The following is a 26,234-nucleotide window of genomic DNA, read 5'->3' on the forward strand; positions in this document are numbered from 1 at the left end:
GATAAGCCACTTCACCTCTGTGGCTTCAGTGTTCCCCTCTGTGAAATGGGGATAAATACAGAACCTACCTATTCTTGAGACTTAAATGAGATAATGCAGGTAAAAGCACTGATGGGAGTCCCAACAGTGTCTGGCACTTACTCTTTGATAAACATTAGCTAGTTTCCTTCTGCTGAGTCTGAGAAGACAATAGGCTGAAATGTGTGCCTTTGATCATCTTAGCTCCTGTTTTCATTTTTCCCTTTTCCACCCTGAACTAGTCCCCATTGCCCCAAGAGCCCCTGGGGGTGTGGTGGCTTTGGGCTAGAAGGAAAGGGCTCTGTCCTTCCCAGGGCAGCTGGAGTTGAATTCAGCCAGTGTCCACCAGCTGCTCTGAGGGAGGGAGAGTGGAGCGGAGAGCAGCTCAGAGTCACTCTTCTCCTGGGGCCCAATGCTCCTGTCCCTCTTTCTCCTAATCTCCCTCTCCCTCCTGCTCTCTCTGAGCTGGCATATAACATAATGGGAGACGTGTCTGAAGGTCCCCCAAACTAGTGGAGACCTTCTATTCCAATCACCTGCCTCTTCCTCCTCCTTCTGTGGCGTCAAAGGTGTTTAAACCCGAAACTTGAAAGGAAAACCTAGAAGTAAATACTGTCTCTTTATCCCTTTTCAAATCATCTTCCTTACGCTCTCATAGAAATTCAAGCAAACTTTACGTTTTAGTATTTGTTCTTAATTTAAGAGAAGCAAATATTGAGTTCGTATTCCTTTTGGTCTTATCCCTGGGGAAACAACATCATGAGGAAGAAGCAGAATGTGTTTAATAATGAGTTGAAGGTTGGGTAACATACAGGGGACTTAAAATTACAAAAGGAGTGACACTTTAAAACGCTACTGATGTTTAGTTCCAGCAAATCAACTCAGAGGTGGTGAGAGGGCATTTTCTAAAGTCCATTGGAAGAAAAAAGTGAGCACACTGGAACTCAGTACTGGAGCGGAACTGTATCACTTCCTTCCTTCGTGACCAATCCCATTAGAACAGTTTTCGAAAGACACGTTGGGAATTTCAGGAATTCAGGAGTGGGCCTAAATTTATAAAGACATTTTCAGAAACATCTTAAAATATAAAAATCCATAAAATGAGAAGCACTTCTTTAATTGTATGCTTCCTCCAGAATGTCAGCTTTTTTTTTTTTAACAATGCCTATTTTCAGAGCTTATGTTCTTGGCTTTCATTTATTTAAAAATTTATGTCAAAGCAACCAAGACTCCCTTCTTCTAATCTGTTATTGACTGTAGTCTATGTGGCTATATTTTCATCTGGAAAGGCAGATATTTTAGGGCAGTTCTACAAATAATCTATTTAGGGAAGTGAGTCAAACAAAATGCTGATTCTTTCCCACTCGCCAAGTTGCATGTCTACTAGTAAAACCGAAGCTCCTCAACACGGTGCTCAGTGTGCAATTAATGTGGTCCCAGCCCTCCTTCCCCTTCTCTCCTGTCCATCCTATCATCTACGCCCTTTACTAGAAGAGGGAACCGAGTTTAGAGAGGGCTTTTAACCATGCCTAGGGCCCTACAGCTAGCCAAGTGGTGACCACAGACTCCCCAGGCCCTGTGGCACTCACCTGGTCCACTTGCTGCCTCCCACAACCAGCCTCCAGTGTCCTGCTGAGGGACACAAGCTCTGGGGTCAGGCAGAGTTCAAGTCCCCATTCAAAGGCTTACAGCTCTGTGACCTGTGGCAACTTTTTAACTTCTCTGATCCTCAGTTTCCTCATCCATAAGTGGGAATTGCAAGACTACCTCTATGATAGGCTTCTAGTAATGATTCAATGAAGTTCATAAAGTGCTGGTGCATCGTAAGCACACAGAAACTTTAGTCTTCGTTTTTGCTTGTAAGTATGATTATTACTATTAAGTAAGAATTAAATTTAGCACAAGAAAATAGGATTCCCGAAACTGCGGATCCTTCTTAGATTCTAATTGAAGTACCTCTCCACTTGCACAAGTGGCCGAGGTCATCGCAAGTTCATTATGGTATCTCCTCCCCTCTCCCCACAGAGCAGATGCAGTTGGCTCTTTTGCTTGAACTGACTCACCTATTTCCTCAGCCTAGGAAGCCGCTCCTGCCCCAACACACACACACACACACACTCACTCACACACTCACACACTCACACTCCCGTGGCACTCCTCTCTTCTTGGTACAGGGCGCTCCTGGTTACTGTGAGTCTCCTCCACTGGACCGTGTGCTCCTCGAAGTCACAGCCTTGGCTCTTCATCCCCGTTTAGAGCACTAGTGCCCAGCAACCTGACCGCACACAGTAGGGTGGTGATCTCTAGCTCAGGGAAGGAAATGTGTGTCTATCTCCACATCCTCTTCCAGCTGAAAGTGCTCGCTTCATCAGTGGGCAGGAAAGCAGGTCTGCATTCCACTTCTCCCGCCCTGGCGGCACCTTCCTACCCCTGGCAGACCGATCTGTAAGCTAACACCATTACCCTCAGGAATAGGGTGGCTCTTTTCTAAAACTTGTGTTCAGTTTTCTAAATCGTAAGAAACAGAAGCAGGCTTGGTATAATGGGTTTGTTTGGTAGCCGTCGCCTCCCGTGGTTTATAATTGTGTTTGTGTGTCTTTGTTTTTTGCGTAGCTATTCCCTCCCCACCAACGGAAGTCAGCGTCCACAACAGTACCGCACACAGCATGCTGATCTCCTGGGTCCCGGGTTTTGATGGCTACTCCCCGTTCAGGAATTGCAGCATTCAGGTAAACCTCTCAGGTGCAGACGGAAGTAGCTGTTTGGTGTCTGTGGGTTTACCTGACTTTTCTTCTTCCTGAGGATGGGCGCTGAGCATTCAACACCTCCTTTCAGAGTCCCTTGACCTCCCCGCTGCTCAGTGTCTGCCGCGCATGCGCCAAGTTCCGGCGTTCTGCCCCGGGATGCCGCCTTCTTCCTGTGTGTGGTCCAGGGCTCAACCAGAGGGAAACATGTTTACGAGACAGAATATCATGAGACCAGGGAGGATTAATTTGAAGGTACAAAAACGCGTCCCTAAATTAGGACTGGCTCGTGACCAAGACTTCAGGAAGCCAGGTACTTCCCTACCTGGATCCTCTGGGCTGGTGGCCATGAAGGACAGACAGGCAAGCACGAGACAGGTCATCTTGGCTGCTCAATGTAGCACCCTGGCCTGTGGCTCTCGGGGAAACCTGGGGATTACCGGCCTTGCAGAGACTTCACTCATTTTTAACCACTACCTAAAATCAGTAGAAAATAGTGCTGTAAGAAATACAGGTTAGCCATCCTAAAATGATACCTTGCCATGGTGTAGCCTCTGCTCTGAGTGTTTATAAAAATGGAAAGCAATAACTCTACCCTTCACTGAGTGCCCACAATGGCCTAGAGACTTTACAGACATTATCTTACTCAAAACCCACGCCAGTGCTGCAGGCTCAGAGTGCACACACAGCCTGTGAGTGACAGAGTCAGCATTCAAGCCTGGGAAGCTCTGATGCCCAAAGCAGTGCTCAAAACCCTCTGGTCCTCCATGTCTCAGGAGAGACATGGTGCATGCGAACAGGTAACTGAACACGTATGGATCATCCACTGAAAACGTGGGTGGATTCTGCCTTGGACTTGATCATACAGTGGGGTTGGGAATTGTTCTTAGTTTCATAAACGTCTCGTCTTATTAGTTAAAAACAAGTTAACCTGACACAGGCCAGTCATGCCAACTCAGCTTAGAGAAATGACTTCTGAAGAATTTTGTGTTGACCACCAGGTGTTTTTAGTACCAAATGGAATTGGTTTCTCTGCTCTTGTTGCCTCCCCCTCTTGTCTAACAGCTGTTCCTTCTCTGAAGGGTAAAAACATGTATTATCCCCAAAATAGCCTCCACCCTCACCTTGCCACCCCCAGCCTTGCTTAACTCTTACCCAAGTTTATTTGTAAACCTCCCCAGTGTACTGGAATTAGGGGTTCTTATTGTGTCTACAAAGTCCTCACCAGGGATAACCTTTTTTTTTTAATGGCTTTTTTTTGAGATGTGTTTCACATACATAACATCCACCCATTTAAAGTGTACAATTCAATGGTTTTTAGTGTATTCACAGAGTTCTGCAACCATCACCACTATCTGATTGTGTCTATATTCATAAGAGATATTGGTCTGTAGTTTTCTTGTGTTAGCTTTTTCTGGTTTTGGTGTCAGGGTGATACTGGCCTTATAGGGTAAGTTGGGAAGTGTTCCTTCCTCGTCTGTTTCTTAGAAAAGTTTGTGAAAGGTTGATGTTAATTCTTCTTTAAATATTTGGTAGAAATCACCAGTGAAGGCTTCTGGTCCTGAGCTTTTCTTTGTGGGAAGGTTTCTGAATGGTAGCTCAATATTTTTACTCAGTATAGATCTATTCAGATTTTCTATTTCTTCTTGGGTCAGTTTTGGTAGTGTGTGTGTGTTTCTAGGAATTTGTCCATTTCCTCAAGGTTATCTAATTTGTTGATATACAATCATTCATAATATTCCATTAAAATCTTTTTCTTCTTTGAGATTAGTAGTAATGACCCCTCTTTCATTCTGGGTTTTAGTAATTTGAGTCTTACCTCTTACCTGATCAGTCTAGCTGAAGATTTGTCAATTTTATAGATTTCTTTTTGAAGAACCAATTTTTGGTTTTGTGAATTTTTTCTATTGTTTTCGTATTCTCTATTTCATTCATTTCTGCCCTAATCTTTAGTTCCTTTCTTCTATTTGGTTTAGCTTAGTTTGCTCTTTTGTTTTTTAGTTTCTTAAGGTGAAAGGTTAAGTTATTGATTTTGAATTTCTTCTTTTTTAATATAAGCATTTATACTGTACATTTTCCTGTAAGCACTGCATTAGTTGCATCCAATAAGTTTTGGTATTTGGGTTTTTTCCCCCATTCGTCTCAAGTTTTTTTGTCATTTCCTTTATTTCTTCTTTTTCCTATTGGTTATTTAGGAATGTGTTGTTTAATTTTCACATAGTTGTGAATTTCTGAAATTTTCTTTCCTTGTTGATTTCTAGTGTTATTCCTCTGTGTTTGGAGGATGTAGTTAGTGTGATTTCCATCCTTTTAAATTTGTTAGGGTTTATTTTATGGCCTAGTATAGATTCTACCCTGGAGAATGTTCCACGTGCATTTGAGGAGAAGGCATATTTGGCTGTTATTGGGCAGAGTGTTCTATATGCCTGGTAGGTTCTAGTTGGTTTATAGTCTTGTTCACTTCTTCGTTTTTCTTGTTAATCTGCCTAGTGGTTCGGTCTATTAATGAAGGTGGGGAATTGAGGTCCCCAACTATTATTTTTGAATAATAATTTTGAATAGACAATTTTGAATTGTCTGTTTCTCCCTTCAATTCTATCAGTTTTTGCTTCCTGTATTTCAGCGCTCTGTTGTTAGGAACAACCAGGGCCTGTGTCCCTAAATAGGGACATGGCTGTCCCCATATATGGACATAACTGAAGCATGGACCAGCCCTTTTTAAAACTGTTGCTGAGCTGAATGAAAAGTCCAAGGGAACATGAGGATGGTCACCTTCAGGGCGACTTTGAGGAAGAGTACTGCCCTGCCGTGAGAGAGTGGATCTAGGGTAGACATGAGGTGGAGCAGGGTAGTTGGAAGGTCTGAAAACACCAGGTCACCCCGAAGGTGGAAGATGATCACACACAAGCTTTACCTACTTGCTCTCTCTTTGCCTTGGCTTTGGGTGGCCATGGCATGAGTGAAAAATCAGCCTGTGACTGCCAAATTTCGGGAACCTCTTGCCCACCTGGGATCCTTTGGTGCCAGACATGGTTATTCTGGCTTTGCCCCACCAGCCAGCTGAACCTCCCTTCACCCACTCTCCTTTCCATCTCTGCTAGCGTTACCAGATTTAGCAACTAAGAATACAGGACACCCAGTTAAATTACACGAGTAATTTTGTGACATACATATACATATAATTATTAGTTGTTTATCTGAAATTCAAATATAACTGGGTGTCCTTTTTTTCCTTAGGCAGTCTTAGCAGCGTTAGGACTGGCTCTGTAAGTTATACTTTTATTTTCTGATGATTAACTGTGTATTCTCATTTTTGAAGGAGCCAAGTATCATTTTGTAGCAGGTTCCCAATTCATTACAATTTTAAACTCTGACTTGGTCACAAATGAATGCTTTGGATCAGATTCAGATCCACGCACTAGTGGGACACACCCTCTCACTTCCTTTGGTTCTGATGTTAGTTCTTTCTTCACCCATTTTTAGGCTGCATACTCCATTTCTATTTTTAACTCTCTCACGTACTTCTTGCCGTTTCATGCCCTTTTTTCTCCTAGGACCCACTGACAAGGACTGTTATAGAAACCCCAGCTTTTTTCAGGACCATGCTCTCAATTAGTGTCCCTGTGCCTGGAAATGCTCCACATTTGCTCAGGAAATGGGGTGGGTGGAGAGCCAGAGGTTTCCTTGACCTTAGTTCCAGTGGTTGGTCAGAAGGAAGTAGGTGCATGCTCTAAAGTGAAGAAACAAAAAGTAATTTCTGCCAAGAACCACCACCAACAGAAGCACACAGCTCTTCATTTCTCCTCTGCTGGCTTCTCAGGCCAACTGCTGCCTTCTTGTCAACCAGCAGAGTCTGCGCCAGAGGACGGACTCAGCCCGAACACCACCGTCGTGGTGTTCACTAGGGGATTTGGAATTCCAAAATGTTGACTCGTGGCCCCTTGGCCTAAATTTCAAACACATATATCCTGAAATAACAGCATTGCTTATCCACACCCCATAATTGCAAGCCCATTATTATCAGCAATACATTTTGTGGGTTTAAGGTTTTTTTCCCAAATTGTTTTTGGTTGCTTCTGTGGAATCCAATACTATTTTGTCTTTTCTGATTTATACGTACTACATATTGTAGAAATTTGAAAAATGTATAGTGGAAAAAAAACGCTCCCTTATCCCCATTCCCAGACAGGAGGTATGCGTAAGGAAAAAGGTAGAAATTCGGGTTAGGACTAGATTTTTGCTGGAATTCCCCCTCTCTTGCCTGGGCATAGAGGGCATCTGGAGAGGGATGTGGAGAGACTGGGGAGTTTATGCAGGGAAAGATGAAGAGAAGAATTCAGAGGAAAGAGCTGATATGTTTTAAAGAAAAGTTTGTTGGGTGAGGTGCAAATGACCTTTTCCTATATCTCTCCACCAAAAAATGTCATAAAATCTACATTATCTGTGTATTGTTTGGGAGTTGAATTTATATTGGGGTGGGAGCCTGGCTAAGAAATAAAGGACATGCTCAAATTAGCCTCAAGGCAAGAGCAGAGTTCCTCAGGTTACATAATAAGAAGAAATACAGATTTTTTTTTTAATCAAGTATTTCATCTTCTAAAGTATGATGGGAAATGTTTTCTTTGAAGAACCGTATAGTAAATATTTTAGCCTTTGCCACTACATATGATGTCTCTTGTCTCTGTTGCCTATTCTGTGAAACAGCTGAAAGAAGAAATCAAGAATTGAGGTGATTCTGAGAGAAGAAGGGCTACTTTATTTTGTGTTATAAGACAAATTATAGTAATTCTAATATTATACTGATAATCATTTGCTCTGTCCCCTGCACAGTGAGAACACTTGTTTTAGGCATTTTTCCTCAGGTCCTCAATTGTTGCTCATGCAGCGTGAGTAACACACAGTAACACAGGGAGGAAAATTAGTGTGTGGCAGGAAAGGAAGCAGGTACATCCCTTCAGAGGAGAGGAAGGGCCATGTGCACCGAATGCACCAGTGCCCCACGTCTGACATTCCCTCCGCCTTACTAATGCCTGATCTGTGTTCTTACTTTTCATGTAGGTGAAGGAAGTTGATCCGCTGAGTAATGGCTCAGTCATGATTTTTAACACCTCTGCTTCTCCACATCTGTATCAAATTGAGCAGCTGCAGGCTCTGGCTAATTACAGCGTTGGTGTGTCCTGCATGAATGAAATTGGCTGGTCAGCACTGAGCCCTTGGATTCTGGCCAGCACGACCGAAGGAGGTAATTCCCGGAGTTCGGAGTGCATAGTGCCCCTGATGGTGTGGGATGAAACAAGTCCTCCCCAGCGGCCTGATTTAGAGTAAATTTTGCCTTGAGCAGTCTTTGTCTCTGCAGGAGAATTTTATCGAGGTGGCCAATGAAAATGGGAAGGAAGATATTTCCTTCTAAACTTTAAAAGGGTTGAGTGGCAAAACTTATACATACTATATAAGCATATTTTCTTTCACACAAGAAGGTATTAATAGCAGCACACTCTTTATAGCATATGCTATTTTAATTAAAATATAATATAAAAGTTATTACTCATAGTATCAAACTCAAGAGAACTAATGAATGTGAAGGTGGCTAACATTCACAAGCACCTACTATGTGCCAGGGACCATATTAAGTGCTTTACTTGCATTATTTCATTAGATCCTCATGGCAACCCTATGAAGTAGGTACTATTATCTCTAGGTGATCTTGTTCATAGCCTATTTTATTTATATCTTTAAACTTCAAAGAATTTTCTGGGTGCTGCTTTTGTTTTTTTTTTTTTTTTGCTGAGGAAGATTTTCCCTGAGCTAACATGTGTGCCAGTCTTCCTCTGTTTTGTATTTGGGATACCGCCAGAGCATGGCCTATGACAAGTGGTGTAGGTCCACACCAGGGAACCGAATCCAGGCTGCCGAAGCGGAGCGCACCGACATTAACCACTAGGCCATGGGGCTGGCACCTGTGTGCTGCTTTTGATTTCTGAGACTTTTTTCCTTTTCTATGAATATTGTAGTTCTGTTAAATTTGAATTGCATAGTTTCCATCACTTCTCAATTTAGAGCTCTAGGTCACTCAGCACCTCTTTCTTGCCCTTAACTCCAGCCTCACATAATCAGCTCTAGTCTTAATACAGACTGTGGGGCAGGTCTGGGATGTACATTGTTAGGGCTGAGCCTTGCACAAATGAAACTAGTGCCAAAAGTGTAAAATATCTTCTTTTCTCAAAGGAGAGAGGAAAACTTTTTTTTTTTTTAAGGAGTGGCACCTGGGCTAACAGCTGTTGCCAATCTTTTTTTTTTCTGCTTGATTTCCAACCACCCCCCCCCACCCCGGTACATAGTTGTATATCTTAGTTGCAGGTCCTTCTAGTTGTGGGATGTGGGATGCCACCTCAACGTGGCCTGATGAGCAGTGCCATGTCCGTGCCCAGGATCCGAACCCTGGGCCACCACAGCGGAACGCACGAACTCAACCACTCAGCCTTGGAGCCGGCCCCCCCAAGAGGAAAACTTTTAAGAACAGTTTTTATATGCTGTTTCATTTTCATTCACTTCAAAATACCTTCTGATTTCTGTTTTGATTTCTTCCTTGACCCATTAGTTATTTAGGTGTGTAACTTAGTTTCCAAATATTTTGGGGTTTTCCTGAGATCTTTGTTATCATTGATTTCTAATTTCATTCTACTGGGGCCAGAGAACATAATTTCTATCACTTGAATCCTTTTAAATTTTTTGAGACTCATTTTATGGCCCAGAATATGGTCTCTCTGGACAAAATATTCTGTGTGCACTTGACGACAGTGTGTATTCTGCTCTTGTTAGATAGAGTGTTCCATAAATGTCAACTTTGTCGAGTTAGTTGATAGTGTTTTTCAAATTGTATTATTGATTTTCTGCCTACTTCTTCTGTTAATTGTTTAGAGAAGGGCATTGAAATCTGTGGTTATAATTGTGAATTTATGTATTTCTATTTGCAGTTCTAGCAGGTTTTGCTTCAAATATTTTGAAGCTCTGTTATTTTGTGCATAAATGTTTAATATTACTATGCTCTCCTAATGAATTGGCCACTTTATCATTATGAAAGTATTTCTTTATCCTTGGTAATACTATTTTCTGTGAAATCTACTTTGTCTGATATTACTACAGCCTTTCTTGTGATTACGTCTTACATCTTTTATTCATAATTATTATTTTTATTTATTTATTTTGTTTATTTTTTTAAAGATTGGCACCTGAGGTAACATCTGTTGCCAATCTTGTTTTTTTCTCTTCTTCTTCTCCCCAAAGCCCCCCAGTACGTAGTTGCATATTCTACTTGTAGGTCCTTCTGGTTGTGCTCATAATTATTTTCAACATATTTTTATCTTTGTATGCAATATGTGTTTCATATAGGCAGCATATACTTGGGTCTTGCTTTTTAATCCATGCATAATCCCTGCCTTTAAATTCGGTTATTTATTTTTTTTAAGATTTTATTTTTTTTCTTTTTCTCCCCAAAGCCCCCCAGTACATAGTTGTATATTCTTTGTTGTGGATCCTTCTAGTTGTGGCACGTGGGACGCCGCCTCAGTGTGGTTTGATGAGCAGTGCCATGTCCGCGCCCAGGATTCGAACCAACGAAACACTGGGCCGCCTGCAGTGGAGCCTGTGAACTTAACCACTCGGCCATGGGGCCAGCCCCTAAATTTGGTTATTTAATCCATTAAAATGTAATAGGATCATTCATATGGGTAGGTTTAAATCTATCAGGTTTTCTGTTTTTTCTGTCTGTAATTTGTTCCCCTTTTCTTCTTTTCCTTCCTCCTTTTGGATTAATTAAATATTTTTTATTCTGTTTTATCTCCTTTGTTGGCTTATTAGCCATAATTCTTTTATTCTGTTCTTTTAGTGGTTTCTTTAGGGTTTACAGTATACATGTGTAACTTATCACCATTTACCTTCAATGGATGTTATACCACTTTATGTACAGTATAGGAACCTTAAAATCGTAATTCCATTTTTCTCCTCTGTATATTTGTGCTATTGTTGTCATCTGTTTTACTTTTACATATGTTCTGAACCCACACTACATTGTTATTATTTTTGTTCAGATAATCAATAATCTTTTAGAGTGACATATAATTAGAAAAAAACATGTTTACCCATGTAGTTACCATTTCTAACGTTATTCATTTTTTGGAGTGGATCCATATGTCCATGTGGTATCATTTTTCTTCTTCCTAAAGGACTCTTCATCATTTCTTGTAGTGTGGATTTTGGTGAGGAATTCAGCTTCTGTATGTCTGAAAAAAAAAGTCTTTATTTTACCTTTGTGGTGTTTTTCTTTTGCCTTCATTTTTGTAAGATATTTTTGCTAGATATAGAATTCTAGGTTCACAATTTTTTTTTTAGTTCTTTAAAAATTCTGTAGTGTCTTCTTGGTTGCATTGTTTCTGGTAAGAAATCTGTGGTAGTTCTGAATTTGTTCCTCTGTATGGAATGTGTCATTTGTCTCTGGTTTTCCCTTTATTATTGATTTTGAGCAATTTAATCATGATGTGCCTTGGTATAATTTTTTTATATCCCTTGAGCTTGGGGTTCACTGAACTTCTTGAATCTGTGTATTTGTAGTTTGCATCAAATTTGGAAAATTTTGGCCATCATTTCCTCAGATATATTTTCTTTCCCCACCACTCCTCTCCTTTGAGGACTCCACTTACACGTATATTAGATCACTTGAAGTTGTCCCACAACTCACTGATGCTCTGTTCATTTTTTCCTCTGCTTTTCTGCCTGTGGTTTATTTTGGATAGTTTCTATTGCTATGTCTTCAGATTTGCTGATCTTTTCTTATGCAGTATCTAATCTGCCATTAATCCGATCCAGTGTATATTTCATCTCTCACATTATAATTTTTGTCTCTTTTTTTTTTGTACCTTTCATGTCTCTATATGACTTTTGTACCACATGGGATACAGGTTAAATAACTGTTTTAATGTCCTTGTCTGCTAATTCTAACATCAGTATTATTTCTCGGGAAGTTTTGATTGATTCATTTATATTCCTATCATGGATAATGCTTTCAAATTTCTTTGCATGCCTGATAATCTTTGATTGGATTCCCGACATTATGAATTTAACCTTCTTGGGTGCTAGATATTTTTGTATTCCTGTAAGTATTGAGCTTTCTTTGGGGCACAGTTAAGCTATTGGAAAAAATTTGATCCTTTTGGATCTCGCTGTTAAGATCTGTTAGGCAGGACCAGTGGAATGCTCATCCAGGGTCAATTATTACCCGTTATTGAGACAAGACCGACCATTAGGCATATTCTGCCCAGTGCTCCTTGAATCGTTAGATTTTTCTTGTCTGATTGATGAGAACAGGCACTATTCCTGGCCCTGCGTGAGGCCCAGGCACTGTTATCTTTAATTCTCTCCTGTGGCTCTTTTCTTGTCTTCCTCCAGTCATCCTACTGATTCCATTGCTCTCTCCTGGGCATTTGTCTTTCTTGATTTACTCCCTCATTTTCATGGGGCACATTCTCAGTTAACTCCAGGGAGAGTATGTGTAAAAATAAAAACTATGGGAATTGCATGTATTTATGTCGTACTGGATTGATCATTTTTCTTAGTATAGAATTTTAGGTTGGAAATGATTTCCCCTCAAAATTTTAAAAATATTTCTCCATTGTTTTTTAGCCTCATGGGTTGCTGTGAAGAATTGTGACACTTGAATTTTCTAGGTGAACTGTTAAGTTTTATTTTTTAAAATATCTTTTCTCTTTAATCGTGGTGCTGTGATGATGTGTGATCTGGCATTTGTGTCAGTCATCATCATGGGCATTCAATGGCCCTTTCAATCTAGAAATTCAACTGCTTTGGTTTTGAGACTTTTTCTTACACAGTTTTTTCTTTGAAAATGGTCTCCTTCTGTTTTTCTTTACAGAAATTGTATTAGACAGTTGTTGGACCTCTTCAATTGCTTCCTCAATTTTCTTTTCTCAAACTGGCTTCTTTAATTTTTTCCTACTTTTTTGGAGATTTGCTTGATTCATCTTCTAATTCTTCTATTAAATATTTCATTTTTCTTATCATATTGCTAATTTCAAGTTTTCTTTTTCACTGACAATCTTTTTGGGTTCTCAATTATGAGAAACTTTTCTTATCTTTGGGTATCATTAATTATCAGTTTTGTTTTTAGTTTTCTGTAGTTCCCGGCATTGGCTTTGTCTGCTCTGAGCCCTCTGTCCTGTGTGTTGTTTTGGTCCCTGATATCCATGAAGGAGGCTTCCCTGACCTGCTAATCTTCCACTGTGCGTTCCTACTGAAGAGTGAAGAACCAGCAATTTGATTAGAAGCTCTGTGAGCGTGGGCGGGGCTTGTAGACTTCACTGTCAGGTGATTGGGCGGTGACCTACCTGTTGGTTTGGATGCCCCCAGGTGTCAATATTGATTTTCTTTCCTCTTGGATCACTCACTTTCTTTAGAAAAGAAGTCTCCTGTCCCCTGCCTCAGGAATGTAAACGTGTTTGGTGATGTTCTAGGAGCTGGGTGAGGAGGGAGGGGTGAGACGGAGTCCTCCTCATTCGGTGTGCACACTTTCACTTATTTCCACAGTTGTCAGTCTGGTCCCTCACTGCACCTCCATAGGGCTGGTGCTCGAGTCCAGAGGTTTTTCAGTTCAGAGAGTAAAGCATCCTATCTCCTGTGGGAATATGAGGGAGTACCTGCCAGATGTGGGGGAATAGGATAGAGGCATCTCAGGGACTAACTACCTCCTGATCAGACTTTCCATCTTCCAGTTTCAGTACCTGGGCCCACGACTTCTGAGCCTTCTTATGGTCCTTTGGGGAGAATCAGCTTGTTGGGCTAATTATACCTTCTTCATCTCTTTTTCAGCTTTCAAATGTATGTTGAAATTTTTCTTCCACTGTTGACTCCTCTTTACCTTATGAGTTTATGCTGTTTTAAATACCTTACTGTCATCATAGAGGGGCTTTAGGAGGGAGCAGACATAAAGACATGTTGAGTCAGCCATGTTTATCCATGAATTCTACAACACTTTGGAAGTATGTGATTTCTTCATAGGCACAGCTTTAGCTGGATGACGTTTCCTGAGCTGAAATTCATTGTCACTGCTCCTGGAATCACAGAGATGAAGAGGGTTATAGTACCCTTTAGTTTTCCTTTCAGACATATCAGGAAAATATAATTTAATCTCCCCTGAATACAACTATAGGCAATGTTTTAGTATATTATTCCAACTGTTTTTATTCTTTCTATATACCTTATTTTTTTTTTGTTTCTACAATAGATCATCAATACGTACTTTTTTGCAATTTAGTTTTTCCCTCCGTTAGATATTCTTTCATATCAGTACACATGATCTACCTAATTCTTTTCAGTGGCTGGGTAGCAAGTATTCCATTGGACAATGTATCAAAATTATTATTTCATAATTATTGATTCAGCATAACATTGATTTTTTGGGGTCACTATTATGTTTCAATGGATAAAACACCTACAGAAGACTTTTTCTGAATTAAATTCCTGGAAATAAAATACTCGGTCAAAGAGCATATTATTTTCAATTTTAATAAATATAGTCAGGTTACTTTCCTCCTGAAAAAGAATGTAGTATTAATACCTTGACCTGTTTCCCAAATTATTTTGTACACATACATACATACATACATACATACTTTTTTCCCAAAACGCTTTACCTTTTATTATCATTTCATCTTTGGGAGAGACAGCAGACATGTTGACATAAAATGGTATGTGACTTAAGCAGAATTTACTATAAAGCAGAGAGTGAAAACCCGTGCTGAAGTCTACGTTTTGGCATCCAGCCCAGTAGTTCGCATTTGACCCTCTGATCTTCAATAATGAGATGTCTTACATATACACGTTTAAAACAATTTATTGACTGATGAGCTCTGTTCGGACTGTCAGTAACCTGCCTCTGGGCTTTCAAATGGTGGCTTCCTCAGCGGCGCCCCATGCCTGGCCCGTCTCACTGACACAGCGCTAATCTCCACTCCATCTGGTTGGCCCTCTTCCCCCAGCTCTCTCCGGGAGAGCTCTGTTCCAGTTGCGTCTGCTCTGCTTCCCGGGAAGAGTCCGTGGGTGCCGCCCACCTCCTTGCCTGCCTGCCTCTTCTTTGTTATTTTAGTTTGGAAAGGGCTTACTTTTTAAAACTAATATCAGATCTCAATGATCCTTAATTGAAAAGAGAGTGACAATCTGCTGTTAATCTCAGTCTGGTTTGAGAGCTCTCCCTAGAACATTCCAAACCAAGAAGGGAGTGAATCTCTGTGTACTTTTCTTTGCGGTTCTTCATCCTTGTCTCCTTCTCTTTTGCAGCCCCGTCAGTGGCGCCTTTGAACGTCACCGTGTCTCTGAATGAGTCTAGTGATAAGGTGGACATCCGGTGGATCCAGCCTCCGATTAAGCGGCAAGATGGGGAACTGCTGGGCTTCCGGATTTCTCACGTGTGGCAGAATGCAGTGACTTCTGTAAGTCTGAGCTCTGAAATTGAGAGTGCTCTTGTCTCCTTGGATTTACTGGTTTAATACTGTTCTAGAAGTTTTCACTTTGTGACGAGGAGACCAGAGATGATTGAGTTAGACAAGGCACCTTTCAGTGGGATACGAAGAGTGTAGTAAAAATTAAAGGTGACTGAATAGTTACAGAATTCCCAGGAATCTTTGGGGCTTTCCTCACTCACTCATTCATCCATTCATCTATCTATTCAGTAAATATGCATAGAATTCATCTCTGTTATCACCTAATTCTTGCCTCAGGGAACTTGGACTCTTGTAGGAAGACACTGTGAACTATCCAGGTAACCGTAGCGGAAGGTCGAGGAGCTACAGGGCTCAGCAGTCTGGCCATTCATGGCCTCTTGGAAATTCCAGAGGATGCTTTTCTGAAGATTGTCAGGGAAGACCCCAGGCTCATAGAGAATGGCAAGGGGTAACCAGGCTCCCAGGAAAATCAAGGTTGTAGTGCTAGATGTTGGGGGACAGGACTGCTGCTCCATAGTCCAAAGATTCGTTACCCACCATGCCGCTTACAGCATTGCTGTGTTAGCCAGCATTCTCCAGAAAAACAGAGCCACAGAGAGTGTGTGTGTGTTTGTGTGTCGAGAGAGCAGGAGATAGATAGATAGATAGATAGATAGATAGATAGATAGAAAGAAAGAAAGAAAGAAAGAAAGAGATGGAATTGGCTCAGAGGATTCATCTGCAGGGTAGACCAACAGGCTGGAGATCCCGGAAAGAGGTGATATTGTAGCCTTCCTGGCAGAATTCCCTCTCTCTTGGGGAGACCTCAGTCTTTTTTCTCTTAAGGCCTTCAACTGATTGGATGAGGCCCACCTACATTATGGACGGTAACCTGCTTTACTCAAAGTCTATTGATTTAAATGTTACTCTCATCTAAAAAATCCTTTCATAGCAACATCTAGGCTAGTATTTGACCACATAGCTAGGTACCGTGTCCCAGCCTAGTTGATACATAAAGTTAGCCATCACAGTTGTCAACGAGTGTTTCTTGAATACTAGTCTGTTCTTAGAACTGGGGGGTATGTCAATGTCACAGTGTCAGATCAGCCCTGCCTTCTAATCTAAGACAGACAAGATCCTCGGTAGTTCAGTGAGGACTCTGTAGTGTAATTGCTGGTTTCATTTCACAGTAGTAACTAAAAAGCAAAGGGGGTCTTGTGTGAGATGCCCATCACCTCGCTAAGTACCAGCTAGTGCCCTTCCAGGGGGAATGACTTTATCAGGCACAAGTCCAGTCAAGCCCAGGGGGCCATCTGATTTTGACTGCTATGAGGTCTAAAGATCACTGCTGTGGTGGGAACACTTGGCCCAAGACAGAGGTAGGGGGCGCAGCTGAGTGATGATGCCTGAGTGTGGTTGCATAGGCAGCTCCCGGACAGGCCCCCACCCCCTTGCAAAAGGAAGAGGGTTGACGTGACGCTGACCGCTTTGTGCCACAGAGCGTTCTTGGAAGGGCAGATGCACTGATTTCATCAGAACTGTCTCTTGATCGCCATCATGGATAGCATGCTTCTTTTGTGTTGCCACATTCCTTATCAATCTAACCCTGGTGATAGATCAGATGTTAGCGTCCTCACAGCATCTGTATGGGGCAGCACGCAAGAGGAATACAGCTTCTTGGCAGGAGAGAGGGCCGGGTGAACAGCTGCAACCACTGATGACGTCCAAGCTTTGTTTCCGTCATTTTCAACCTCACGTCATCCAGCTTTTACCAAAAGTTCTGTTTTCCAAAAGGCCAGTTGGGATTTATTCTTTTTGTTTTCCTGCCTCAGTTTACCTATCAGGAAGCAGACTGTTGGAAACAGAAGGTGATGGAAGGAGAGGAAAAAGAAGAGGACTTAGAAGTCCACAATTTGTTCTGCCTCATAGTAAATGATAAGAGTTTGTTGGTAGTACCAGTAAAAACCCTGCGAAATAGTTGCAGCTAGGAGAGAAGCAGCCTGTCATTTCCTGGTCTTTTGTCCCAAAGCATTTGTGCAAGGTGCCTGTTGATTGTGGTCTGCATTTCCACACTGGTTGAGTCAGGGGAATCAAGCGCCTCTCCTAGAGAAAATCTCTTTTTCACAATGCTGCATTCTTAGTATAGCTCCTGAAGGTCCAGTCATTGTGTTTCCAGCAGACACTCGAGCGGTCTAAAAACAAGCCAGTTTGTTTAAAGAGCTGCAGGTCGTCCTTTCTCCTTCTCCTTCTGGCATGGGTGAAAGCTCCCTCTTTGGAGTGGACCTCCTGAGCTGAGGTCTTTGTGCTGAAGAGCAAGCGTGATGAATGACGCCTTAGGAATGACGCTGCTGGAGAGCCTAAAGCAATAAATGCCGTTGACACTCAGCTGTGCTGTGCATACTTGTTGCCCTTTGTTCAGAACGGTCCCCTCTGCGTGAGAACAATACCACCACAGTCAGGGCCGTGACTTTTCCACGCGGTACCTCCTTGGAGATGCTGGGTCATCCCAGTGAGAAGGTCACTTGCATTGTACTCATGCTATGCTTTGTGCCTCACGATGGTCTTGTGACAACAAAAGACTTAGTGGCTCACTTTACTTTGGGTAACATTCTCTGCTGCAGCTAAGCTTCAAGCTCGTGAACCACAGCTGGAGCCTAATAAAAATACTGAAGAAGAGCCGACTCTGGAAGGAGCCTAAAACCCATGCCCAAAGTGGGGTTTGGAACAATCTCTGCACCCATCCCCTCGGCTTCTTGAACTCCTTTCATTTCGGAAGGGCGAGAGTTAGACACAACTTCATCTCTCAAAATTGTCCTTTCATTTCCATTTTTAGAAAACTGTCACTAAAGCTACACCTTCTTTATGCAAGGCAACGGAATTGGATATTTTTGAAAGATATTCCTACTTATTACTCTAATAAGGGTGATTTTTGTGTATGCAATTTTAGAACTTTCTTGGAAGTGGTCTTTGGGTTCGTTTTCAGTTTGGAGCTTTGTTATCCCACAACCGTTACGTCACTTTCAGACTAAGAAATTCCTAATATTTACTGAATAGACATTTGCTGTACCTTGGTGAAGATACCGACTTTATTTGGTTCTATTTTTCTTGATATCCCCTGCCTTCCAAATGAAAGCTCAAATCCAAAGTTTCAGAGCAAGTACAATCTGTTCTCTTTGAAGTTGGAGCCATGTCTTGCTCATCTTTGTACTGTCTGAACACAGGCCCTTCAACTTTGTGGGCATTTATGGCACCGTGGACTTGATGCGTGGACTGGGCTGACATCCATTCTAGCTAGAGAATTCCTCTCTGTGAACGGGACAGTCTTTTGATGAGCATGGACTAGTGTTTCCTATCCCATTCCTGTTCCCATGAGGTGTCCATGGACCTTCTGTAAGAAAAGAATTCAGGGAGCAAATAAGTTTACAAAATATTGCATATTGTACCCCTTCTTGAAGACCCACAGTATATACTAGCAAGTTTAAGGCTCTTTGATGTTCTGCAGTAAATAAGTCTTTGACTCAGAATTGCCCAAATGTTAGACGGACTCATTTTTATAGGAGTCATTCTTGTAGAGCTCGTTGTTTTGGGCTTGTGGCTCTACTGCTCGTTTAACTGTGTTTGGAAAGAGTGAAGATGTTAGGTCAGAAGGAAGTTTCCTTGCAGCTTATTGAGGGCTTAGACACAACGTGATGTGTAGAGCTAACTTCTTAAAAGACCTCGGGAAGCCACAGTGCTCTCAGGATTCCTTCCTTGGGCCTGGACCCCTGCCTCCCTAACAAGCTGCATGCCCAGACGTTGGCGTGTGCCCACTGCCTCTTCCTTTCCTTCTTTCTCTCTCTTACTCACTGTCAAAGGTGGGCAGAGCATTTGAGCTGGTGTCATCATAAGGTCTGAGGAAAAGGCGAGGTTCTTGGGAGACAGGCCAGCCAGGGGTCTGAAACCCAAGGATCAATCAAGGATAGGACGTTTTGCCTGGAGGAAGAACCTACAATGGCAGAAAACTCAATGAATGGGTCAAATAAACTTCTTGGTTTTGGGAGCTAGACAGCCTTGATTATTTTTCTCTAATGCAGCAAGACTTGAAAGATACTACCAGGTCAATTCTGTAAGAGGGCCTTATATCTACAGGGAAAGAAGACCCAAATATAGCGCCTTATAGGTGCTGTGGGAATATAGGAATACTAATCCCCACCATTGATTGCTTACAGTGTGCCAGACTGCACGCGAAGTGTTTTACATAAAGGAACTCAACTCTTACAAAAGCACTGTGAGGAAGATGTTATTATTCTCAGTTTTCATTTGATTAAACTGAAGCTCAGAGACATTGCATAACTTAGCCAGAGTCACAGATCTTGGAATTGGTAGCCCTGGGATAAGAACCTGGGTCTGGCTAACTCCAAAGCGAGTGCTTTTCAGAGCCCCACTACTCTTTCCCAGATGCCGTTGGCTTTCTTCATTATATAGTGTCTGTCATTCCACTTCCATAGTGTGGCGTCTTAGCAGAAGAAAGAACAGCACACGTTTGAAGAGTAAGATGTGAGAGATTTGCATTGATGCCTGTGCATGTGAAGCCCTTTTGAACAAGTCACCTTTGTTGTTGTAGCATGACAGAAACTTTTATCTGGTAGTCCTTTCCCCACTGAATGTTACTCTTCTTTGTGGCTGTAAAACGGGCCACATTCTCAAACACAGTTACGAATGATAGGATTGTGAATTCTTAGAGAGTTAGAGATATTAACGTCTTTGGATAACTGAAAACAAATACCACTGCAGTTGCCCCAACCAACCAATGCCACACACGGGAAAAAGGAAGTCGTGTTCCCAAAGATGGGCTGTTACTTTCCCCAACAGGCAAGGTCCACGTGTTTTCTGTGTGAGTAAAGTTGTGATCGAGTGTCATATTATAAATCCTATTTCATTACCTGAAAACGCTCTTAGATTTTAAGTCCTTGAGGATATGGGCCTGTGTTGGTGAAAAATGAAAGCTCACTGAATGAGAAATATGCAGTTGGCCCAGAGCGTGTGCCCCAGGACCAGACCACCTTGTGCGGGGGAAATGGCCCCACCTTATGTGGCCGGCACCTGACAGTTAGGGAGTGACGCTCACAGAGTGGCTCCCGTGTGTGTCTGATTTTAAATGGATTTCTCTGTCCACTTTCAAAATTAAAATAAATGTTTGGGAATAAGAATATGGTCATGCCTTTCTTTACACATTTGGCATCAGAACAGTATGGATAAATTGCATCAGTTTTTTTTTTAAAGATTTTTTTTCTTCCTTTTTCTCCCCAAAGCCCCCCAGTACATAGTTGTATATCCTTCGTTGTGGGTCCTTCTAGTTGTGGTATGTGGGACGCTGCCTTAGCATGGTTTTATGAGCAGTGCCATGTCCGCGCCCAGGATTCGAACCAACAAAACACTGGGCCGCCTGCAGCAGAGCGCACGAACTTAACTACTTGTCCACAGGGCCAGCCCCCAAATTGCATCAATTTTTAAAAACAGGAATCGTCTTTAAACTATATTTGAGGTATCCTTAGAGAAAATTGTTACACCTCCACTAAAATATTTATCACATATTTTTCTAATCACTACTTTAACATATATTATAATTCCACCCCTAAAATGGGATAATTCTTTATGTAGTTCCAAAATGTGTTATCAGTAAGTAGTGGCTGGCATCATTTCCATACTTCAAGATTCAGAACAGGGGGCCAGCCCAGTGGCACAGCAGTTAAGTTCGCATGTTCTGCCTCAGTGGCCCAGGGTTCGCCGGTTCAGATCCCAGGTTCAGGCATGACACCACTTGGCAAGCCATGCTGTGGTAGGCGTCCCACATATAAAGTAGAGGAAGATGGGCACGGATGTTAGCTCAGGGCCAGTCTTCCTCAGCAAAAAGAGGAGGATTGGCGGCAGATGTTAGCTCAAGGCTAATCTTCCTCAAAAAAAAAAAAAGATTCATAATGATGACAGCAACAACTATGATGATGGCCATTGCTACCCATGGGTAACATTCGCTCTGTTACCCTGTAATCTCATAATCCCCCTGTTGGAACAGGGCCAGGCACTCTTCCAAGCACTTCACACGGATTAGCTCTTTGCATCTGTTAACTCACTTGGGGACTAGGAGATGGAAATAAAATAGTAACTTCTCTGGGTGTTCATTGTGAGTTATAGGCCCTAAGTGAATGGGTATTATAAACTACGTTGGTGTTATTTCCAAAAGGATAATTTTGTTTTTGTTAGGATTTCTCTTCTTTTAGGGATTTAATTCTTTTGCAATCATGCATTTCCTCTTGTTTTGAGACTTCTCTTATAAATGATGTATTTTATTTGAGTCTTCATAAACAAGAAGTACGAAGCCAGAAGCAGCCAGTGTTCCTTGTGAGGCATGAAGGCTGTTGTGCTTTGAAAGGCTGGGCTGTCCCACCCTGCAGCCCTGTTAGGAGTGACCAGCCATGAGACTGCGTGACAGGGAATAAAGTTACTACCCAAACCAGCCCCCATTGTTCATTGGTGATCCACGATAGGTATGCTCCGCATGATGTAACATTTATCTCTTTCTTCCGTAAAATCAAATCTCCAACATTCAGAGATAAAGACATATTCCTAGGGCTTCGTTTCAGCCTCACAAACCCTCCAGTTGCCGTTTGAAAAGCCAGCCCTAAATACACAATTAGTTTCCTTCACTAGAGAACATCGTCATAGTCGGGGTTTGGAAACAAAGGGCAAAGTGTTGTGTAAACACTTAGTTCTGGTTATTTTTTTCAAAAATCATTTCCTCCTATGTTTTAATGGCTGCTGTTACACAGCAATGGCTTTAAAACAAAATAAGTAAAAGTGAAACAGATTTTTGAAAATCGGGCAAATTGTGCATGTGTCACACTAGAGGAAAAAAAGAGTGTCAGTGCCCTCCTAAATGTAGATTTTAGTCAAAACTCTTATAATTGCAAGGAAAGGAGCCCATTGGTGCTGGTTCAGGGGAGGCTGGCAGGTGGTGGATGTCAAGAGACAGTGTGGCTCTTGGGCAATGTTCTGTGGTAGTTCTGAGGGCAGGGGTGTCAAGGAGTCAGTCTTGTTCTTACTGTCTAGGTGCATCTGCTACATGGTCCCTCTCTTCCAGAGGCTTCTTCACTGACCACTCTAAGTGCCGTGCCCTCAACGGCCCTCATTGGCCAAAGCCCCCTAGGCCTGAGGTTGCTGACAGCCCGTCCCGCATCCCTGCCCGCCTTTTGGTGTCATTGGCTGTGGCCTGAGTGAGGAAGGAATGCTGTGGAAACACAGCCACTGCCCCCCGGGATGTGGGTGGGAAGAAGGAACTAGGGGCAAGCAGGCAACAAGCCCCTGGTGTCTCAGTATTTCATTCCCTCTCCTTTCCTCTCTGTCCCCAGAAAGAGCTGTCTGAAGAAGTCGGCCAGAACGGCAGCCGGGCTCAGATTTCTGTTCAAGTCCACAATGCCACGTGCACCGTGAGGATTGCAGCTGTCACAAGAGGGGGAGTCGGGCCCTTCAGTGACCCAGTGAAAATACCCATCCCTCCAAACGGTGAGAGCTGGCGCCCTTATCGGCTGATAAAACGTGAGTCCAAGCAATGCACAGACGGCCAGAGGGTAACCTGTGGGATGGACGGCTTGTTTAAGAAGGAAAAAGAAAGGCCAAAAGGAATTTTTGCAACGATAAAGATGGTTGACGTGCTAACACAGCTTCACAAAGCTAGTGGTGCTTGTGAGTCCTCCCGCTGCCCTTCCTGTTAATGGTAATAACTTACTTAGGAAGGTCAGGCCTTTCAGAGTAGCAAGTTGACCTATTGAGTTTGGTTTAAATGATGGATACATGACTGAATTTTGGATAGACAGTATGGCTAGTCCTTAGTTCTCTGTAGTTGGCACTCTTTATTGGTAGTGTTTGTTTTGCCATGTTGTTACTCATTCAAGCCGTGGGTATCGTGCTTCATGACCAATCAATACAGAACATGCAGTATTTCCTACAGAAGCCGTCCTTCGATGGCACCAGGCTCACTGAGCTGAAGGCCCGGCCCCGCCTGCTGGCTTCTGCGTATTCTTGGAGTGTCCTTTGGCGAGGTGCCACTAGGGTGCCCCAAGCGACCCAAACTTGCATTCCATAGGCCAGTGGGGCCACCTTTGTTCTGACTGTGACCTGCCCTGGGTTGTTTGATGTTGCACTGCTGTCGTAAACTCCATGCACAGACATCTCGTCAGTGTGATTTGTGCATTTACAAGTTCTTGCCAAATACGGCCTTTGTACGTGTAACAGACAGAGTTTGTGAGCAGACCACTGTGTCACCATCTGTCAGTTCCAGGGATCCTCAAACACGCTTTTCCTTTTAGTGCTAAATTGGAGCCAGACTGCAGTTCCTGCAGCCCGGAGGCCCTGTACCTGGGGAACATTAGTACTTGGGAATGGGGACGCAAGGTGTGTCTGCCTGGTTGAAATTCAAAAACAATGAGATGCTGATTCTAAAGGCACAGGTTAAAACATCAGAGTTTAAGACAACAGACCTTTTATCTTCATACATAATAAACTCTACAAAATTTTAAAAAGCTTTGCTATACTGGCAGTCTTTGCTGTGCGTGATTCCAATACGCATATATTTCAGTTACCACAGTTTAGTTAACACCAGTTCCCCAACGATATGGCTCAAGTTTGAGTTATCATCATATATGAACTGTGAGTAATTGCATACAGTATAAACTTCACCACCAGTCTTCAGTCCACGGATGGCTACGTAAATAAGAGATGCGTGTCATGATCGTGACTGGCACGTCACTTCTTTCAAAGTCTGTCGGTGGTTGGTCACTATGCTTTCCTTATTCAGTTCACGCACATCTAACAAGACATCCAGCTGTGTTATTTTCTTGTCTCCCTGTGACAGTCCCACATGATATTTTACAAAAATGGATAATTGAAAGAGGAAGTTGGCGAACAAAGACGAAAGTGCAGCAAAGAGAGGAAAAGTGATAGTGTTGGAAGTGAATCTGAGTTGAACGTCCGTGGAGTTACGGGAGAAGCAGTGGACGGTGGGAGTGCTGGTCCTGCTGCCATTCATAGACTCTAGTCATGCAGATGGGGAACACAGTGCGGGGGAACTTACCCACAGGAGTGAAGTGGTTGTGCCGAAAAGGATGAAGATGTCCCAGAAGAAGTTAGGCAAAAATCTTCACACTTCTGTTGGGGGGCCTGTGGTTGGTGTATTAAATTAAGAGTATGCAGATTATGACCCAATGAATGAGGAGGCACAGGCCCGCCCCGGGGTCAGCAGGTAGTTCCCTCAGCATCCGAGCTCCCTCTGTGGGGAAGTGAAACCCCCAGGGTCGCTTTGATTGAATGTGCAGTGAATATTCAGTATATTCACCCAGAGGAAGTAAAGTCACAAGACTTATTGCTTACAAATCCCAGAACCCGGGGGCAGGGGCAGGAGTGGGTGGAAGGACACCAACCAGCCCAGGGAAGGGCAGTCCTCTGTCCCAGGTCACCAGGGAGCAGAAGATAGAGAACAGGGTAGCAAGACCTATTACTTATAAGGTGATTTGGGCCTTATAAGTTAGGAGGTCACTGACTTTTCTAGGGCTCAACTCTAAGTGGTTATTTTAAAAGATGCCCCAGGGAAAGCAAAGTGGGACCTTGTGGCGGGAATCCTAAGCTCAAGTCCTTATCTACTGTCCAGACTCTGGATGTGAGCAGGATTGTTCGTCCTATAAAATGCCTACGAGCAATGCAAAATAGCTGATTTCTCATCTATTTCACAAAGAAATAAAAAATCTTAGTTCTCAGTATTTCTAGTGTTTTAAATTATGGCGTACCAGATAAATGTAATTTTTTCAACACCTTATACATTTATAACCGACCTGGGGAGAGTTTCCATTGATTGTTCGGATCACTCTGCATAGCCTCAGTTTGCACTATCCGAGTGAGGATGGCCTGCCTTCGAAGATCACACAATAGAAAAGGACTAAGTTCTGGAGCCTTTGACTCTCTGTTCTTCCCTATGACAGGCTGATGCTTCTTATGTATTTCAGATCCCAAGGAGATGTTTTGAGTTGATTCTGTTGGTATTTTACCAGGTTTGGTGGACTTTGCCCCCTCGTCAACTCCAGCCCCTGGCAGTGCAGATCCTGTGCTCGTCATCCTTGGCTGCCTCTGCGGGTTTGTTTTGATTGGGCTGGTTTTGTATATTTCTCTGGCCATCAGAAAAAGAGTCCAGGAGACAAAGTTCGGGTAAGTTTCCCAGTTTAAAATGTTTTCTCTAGTGGTATCAGGGAGGTTGTTATGCCCAGTGATAAGGCCTCTCTTGCCGGCCCAGCTCTTCACGTTTACCCAGCTGGATGCCCTGTGCTGTGCACACCTGCGGGGCAGGCCAGCGCTGCTTAGGCCAGCGCTGCGGAGGCAGCCAGCCTTGCAAGGAGCTCATTTACCAAGAACGGCATCAGTAGGCCTTCACTCCTCAAACTGGGGTGCTGCTAAATGAGGATTTTTATTAGAAGTCTTTAAAATAATCCTAATTGAGGCCACCCTGTGGCTGAGTGGTTAAGTTCACGTGCTCCACTTTGGCGGCCCAGGGTTTTGCTGGTTCGGATCCTGGGCACGGACATGGCATTGCTTGTCAGGCCACGGCGAGGCCACGTCCCACATACCACAACCAGAGGCACTCACAACTACAATATACAGCTATGTACTGGGTGAATTTGGGGAGAAAAAGCAAAAAAATAAAAAAAGAAGATTGGCAACAGTTGTTAGCTCAGGTGCCAATCTTTAAAAAAAAAGATCCTAATTGTTCAAAACAAAACAGAGGAAATGTATGTATAGATAAAAATACTAGAAGGTAATTCACCCAAGCATTAGCAATGCTGGATGGTGTAATGGTGGGCGATTCTGTCTTGTTTTTTTTTTGCTGTATTTTACACGTTTTCTGTAATGTTCAGTTATTTTTCTAATAGAGAAAAACTGTATTTTCACATTAAATTTAGAGAGCAGC

General features: G+C 42.7%; 1 protein-coding gene across 2 annotated transcripts in view; it reads left to right on the forward strand.

Annotated features, from left to right (window-relative positions):
• MERTK (MER proto-oncogene, tyrosine kinase) overlaps positions 1–26,234 on the forward strand; it is a 101,978-nt gene that overhangs the window by 53,066 nt on the left and 22,678 nt on the right. Inside the window, exons 6-10 of one of the 2 annotated variants that reach the window (XM_014852720.3) lie at positions 2,632–2,747; positions 7,821–8,004; positions 15,105–15,256; positions 22,633–22,786; positions 25,324–25,477. In XM_014852720.3, coding sequence (XP_014708206.1) covers positions 2,632–2,747; positions 7,821–8,004; positions 15,105–15,256; positions 22,633–22,786; positions 25,324–25,477 — 760 coding nt within the window. Of the gene's footprint in view, positions 1–2,631; positions 2,748–7,820; positions 8,005–15,104; positions 15,257–22,632; positions 22,820–25,323; positions 25,478–26,234 lie in introns of both variants that reach the window. The other variant, XM_070511762.1, reaches the window with a different exon arrangement.

The sequence above is a fragment of the Equus asinus genome, chromosome 6, assembly GCF_041296235.1.
Source record: "Equus asinus isolate D_3611 breed Donkey chromosome 6, EquAss-T2T_v2, whole genome shotgun sequence".
NCBI classification, from domain to species: domain Eukaryota; kingdom Metazoa; phylum Chordata; class Mammalia; order Perissodactyla; family Equidae; genus Equus; species Equus asinus.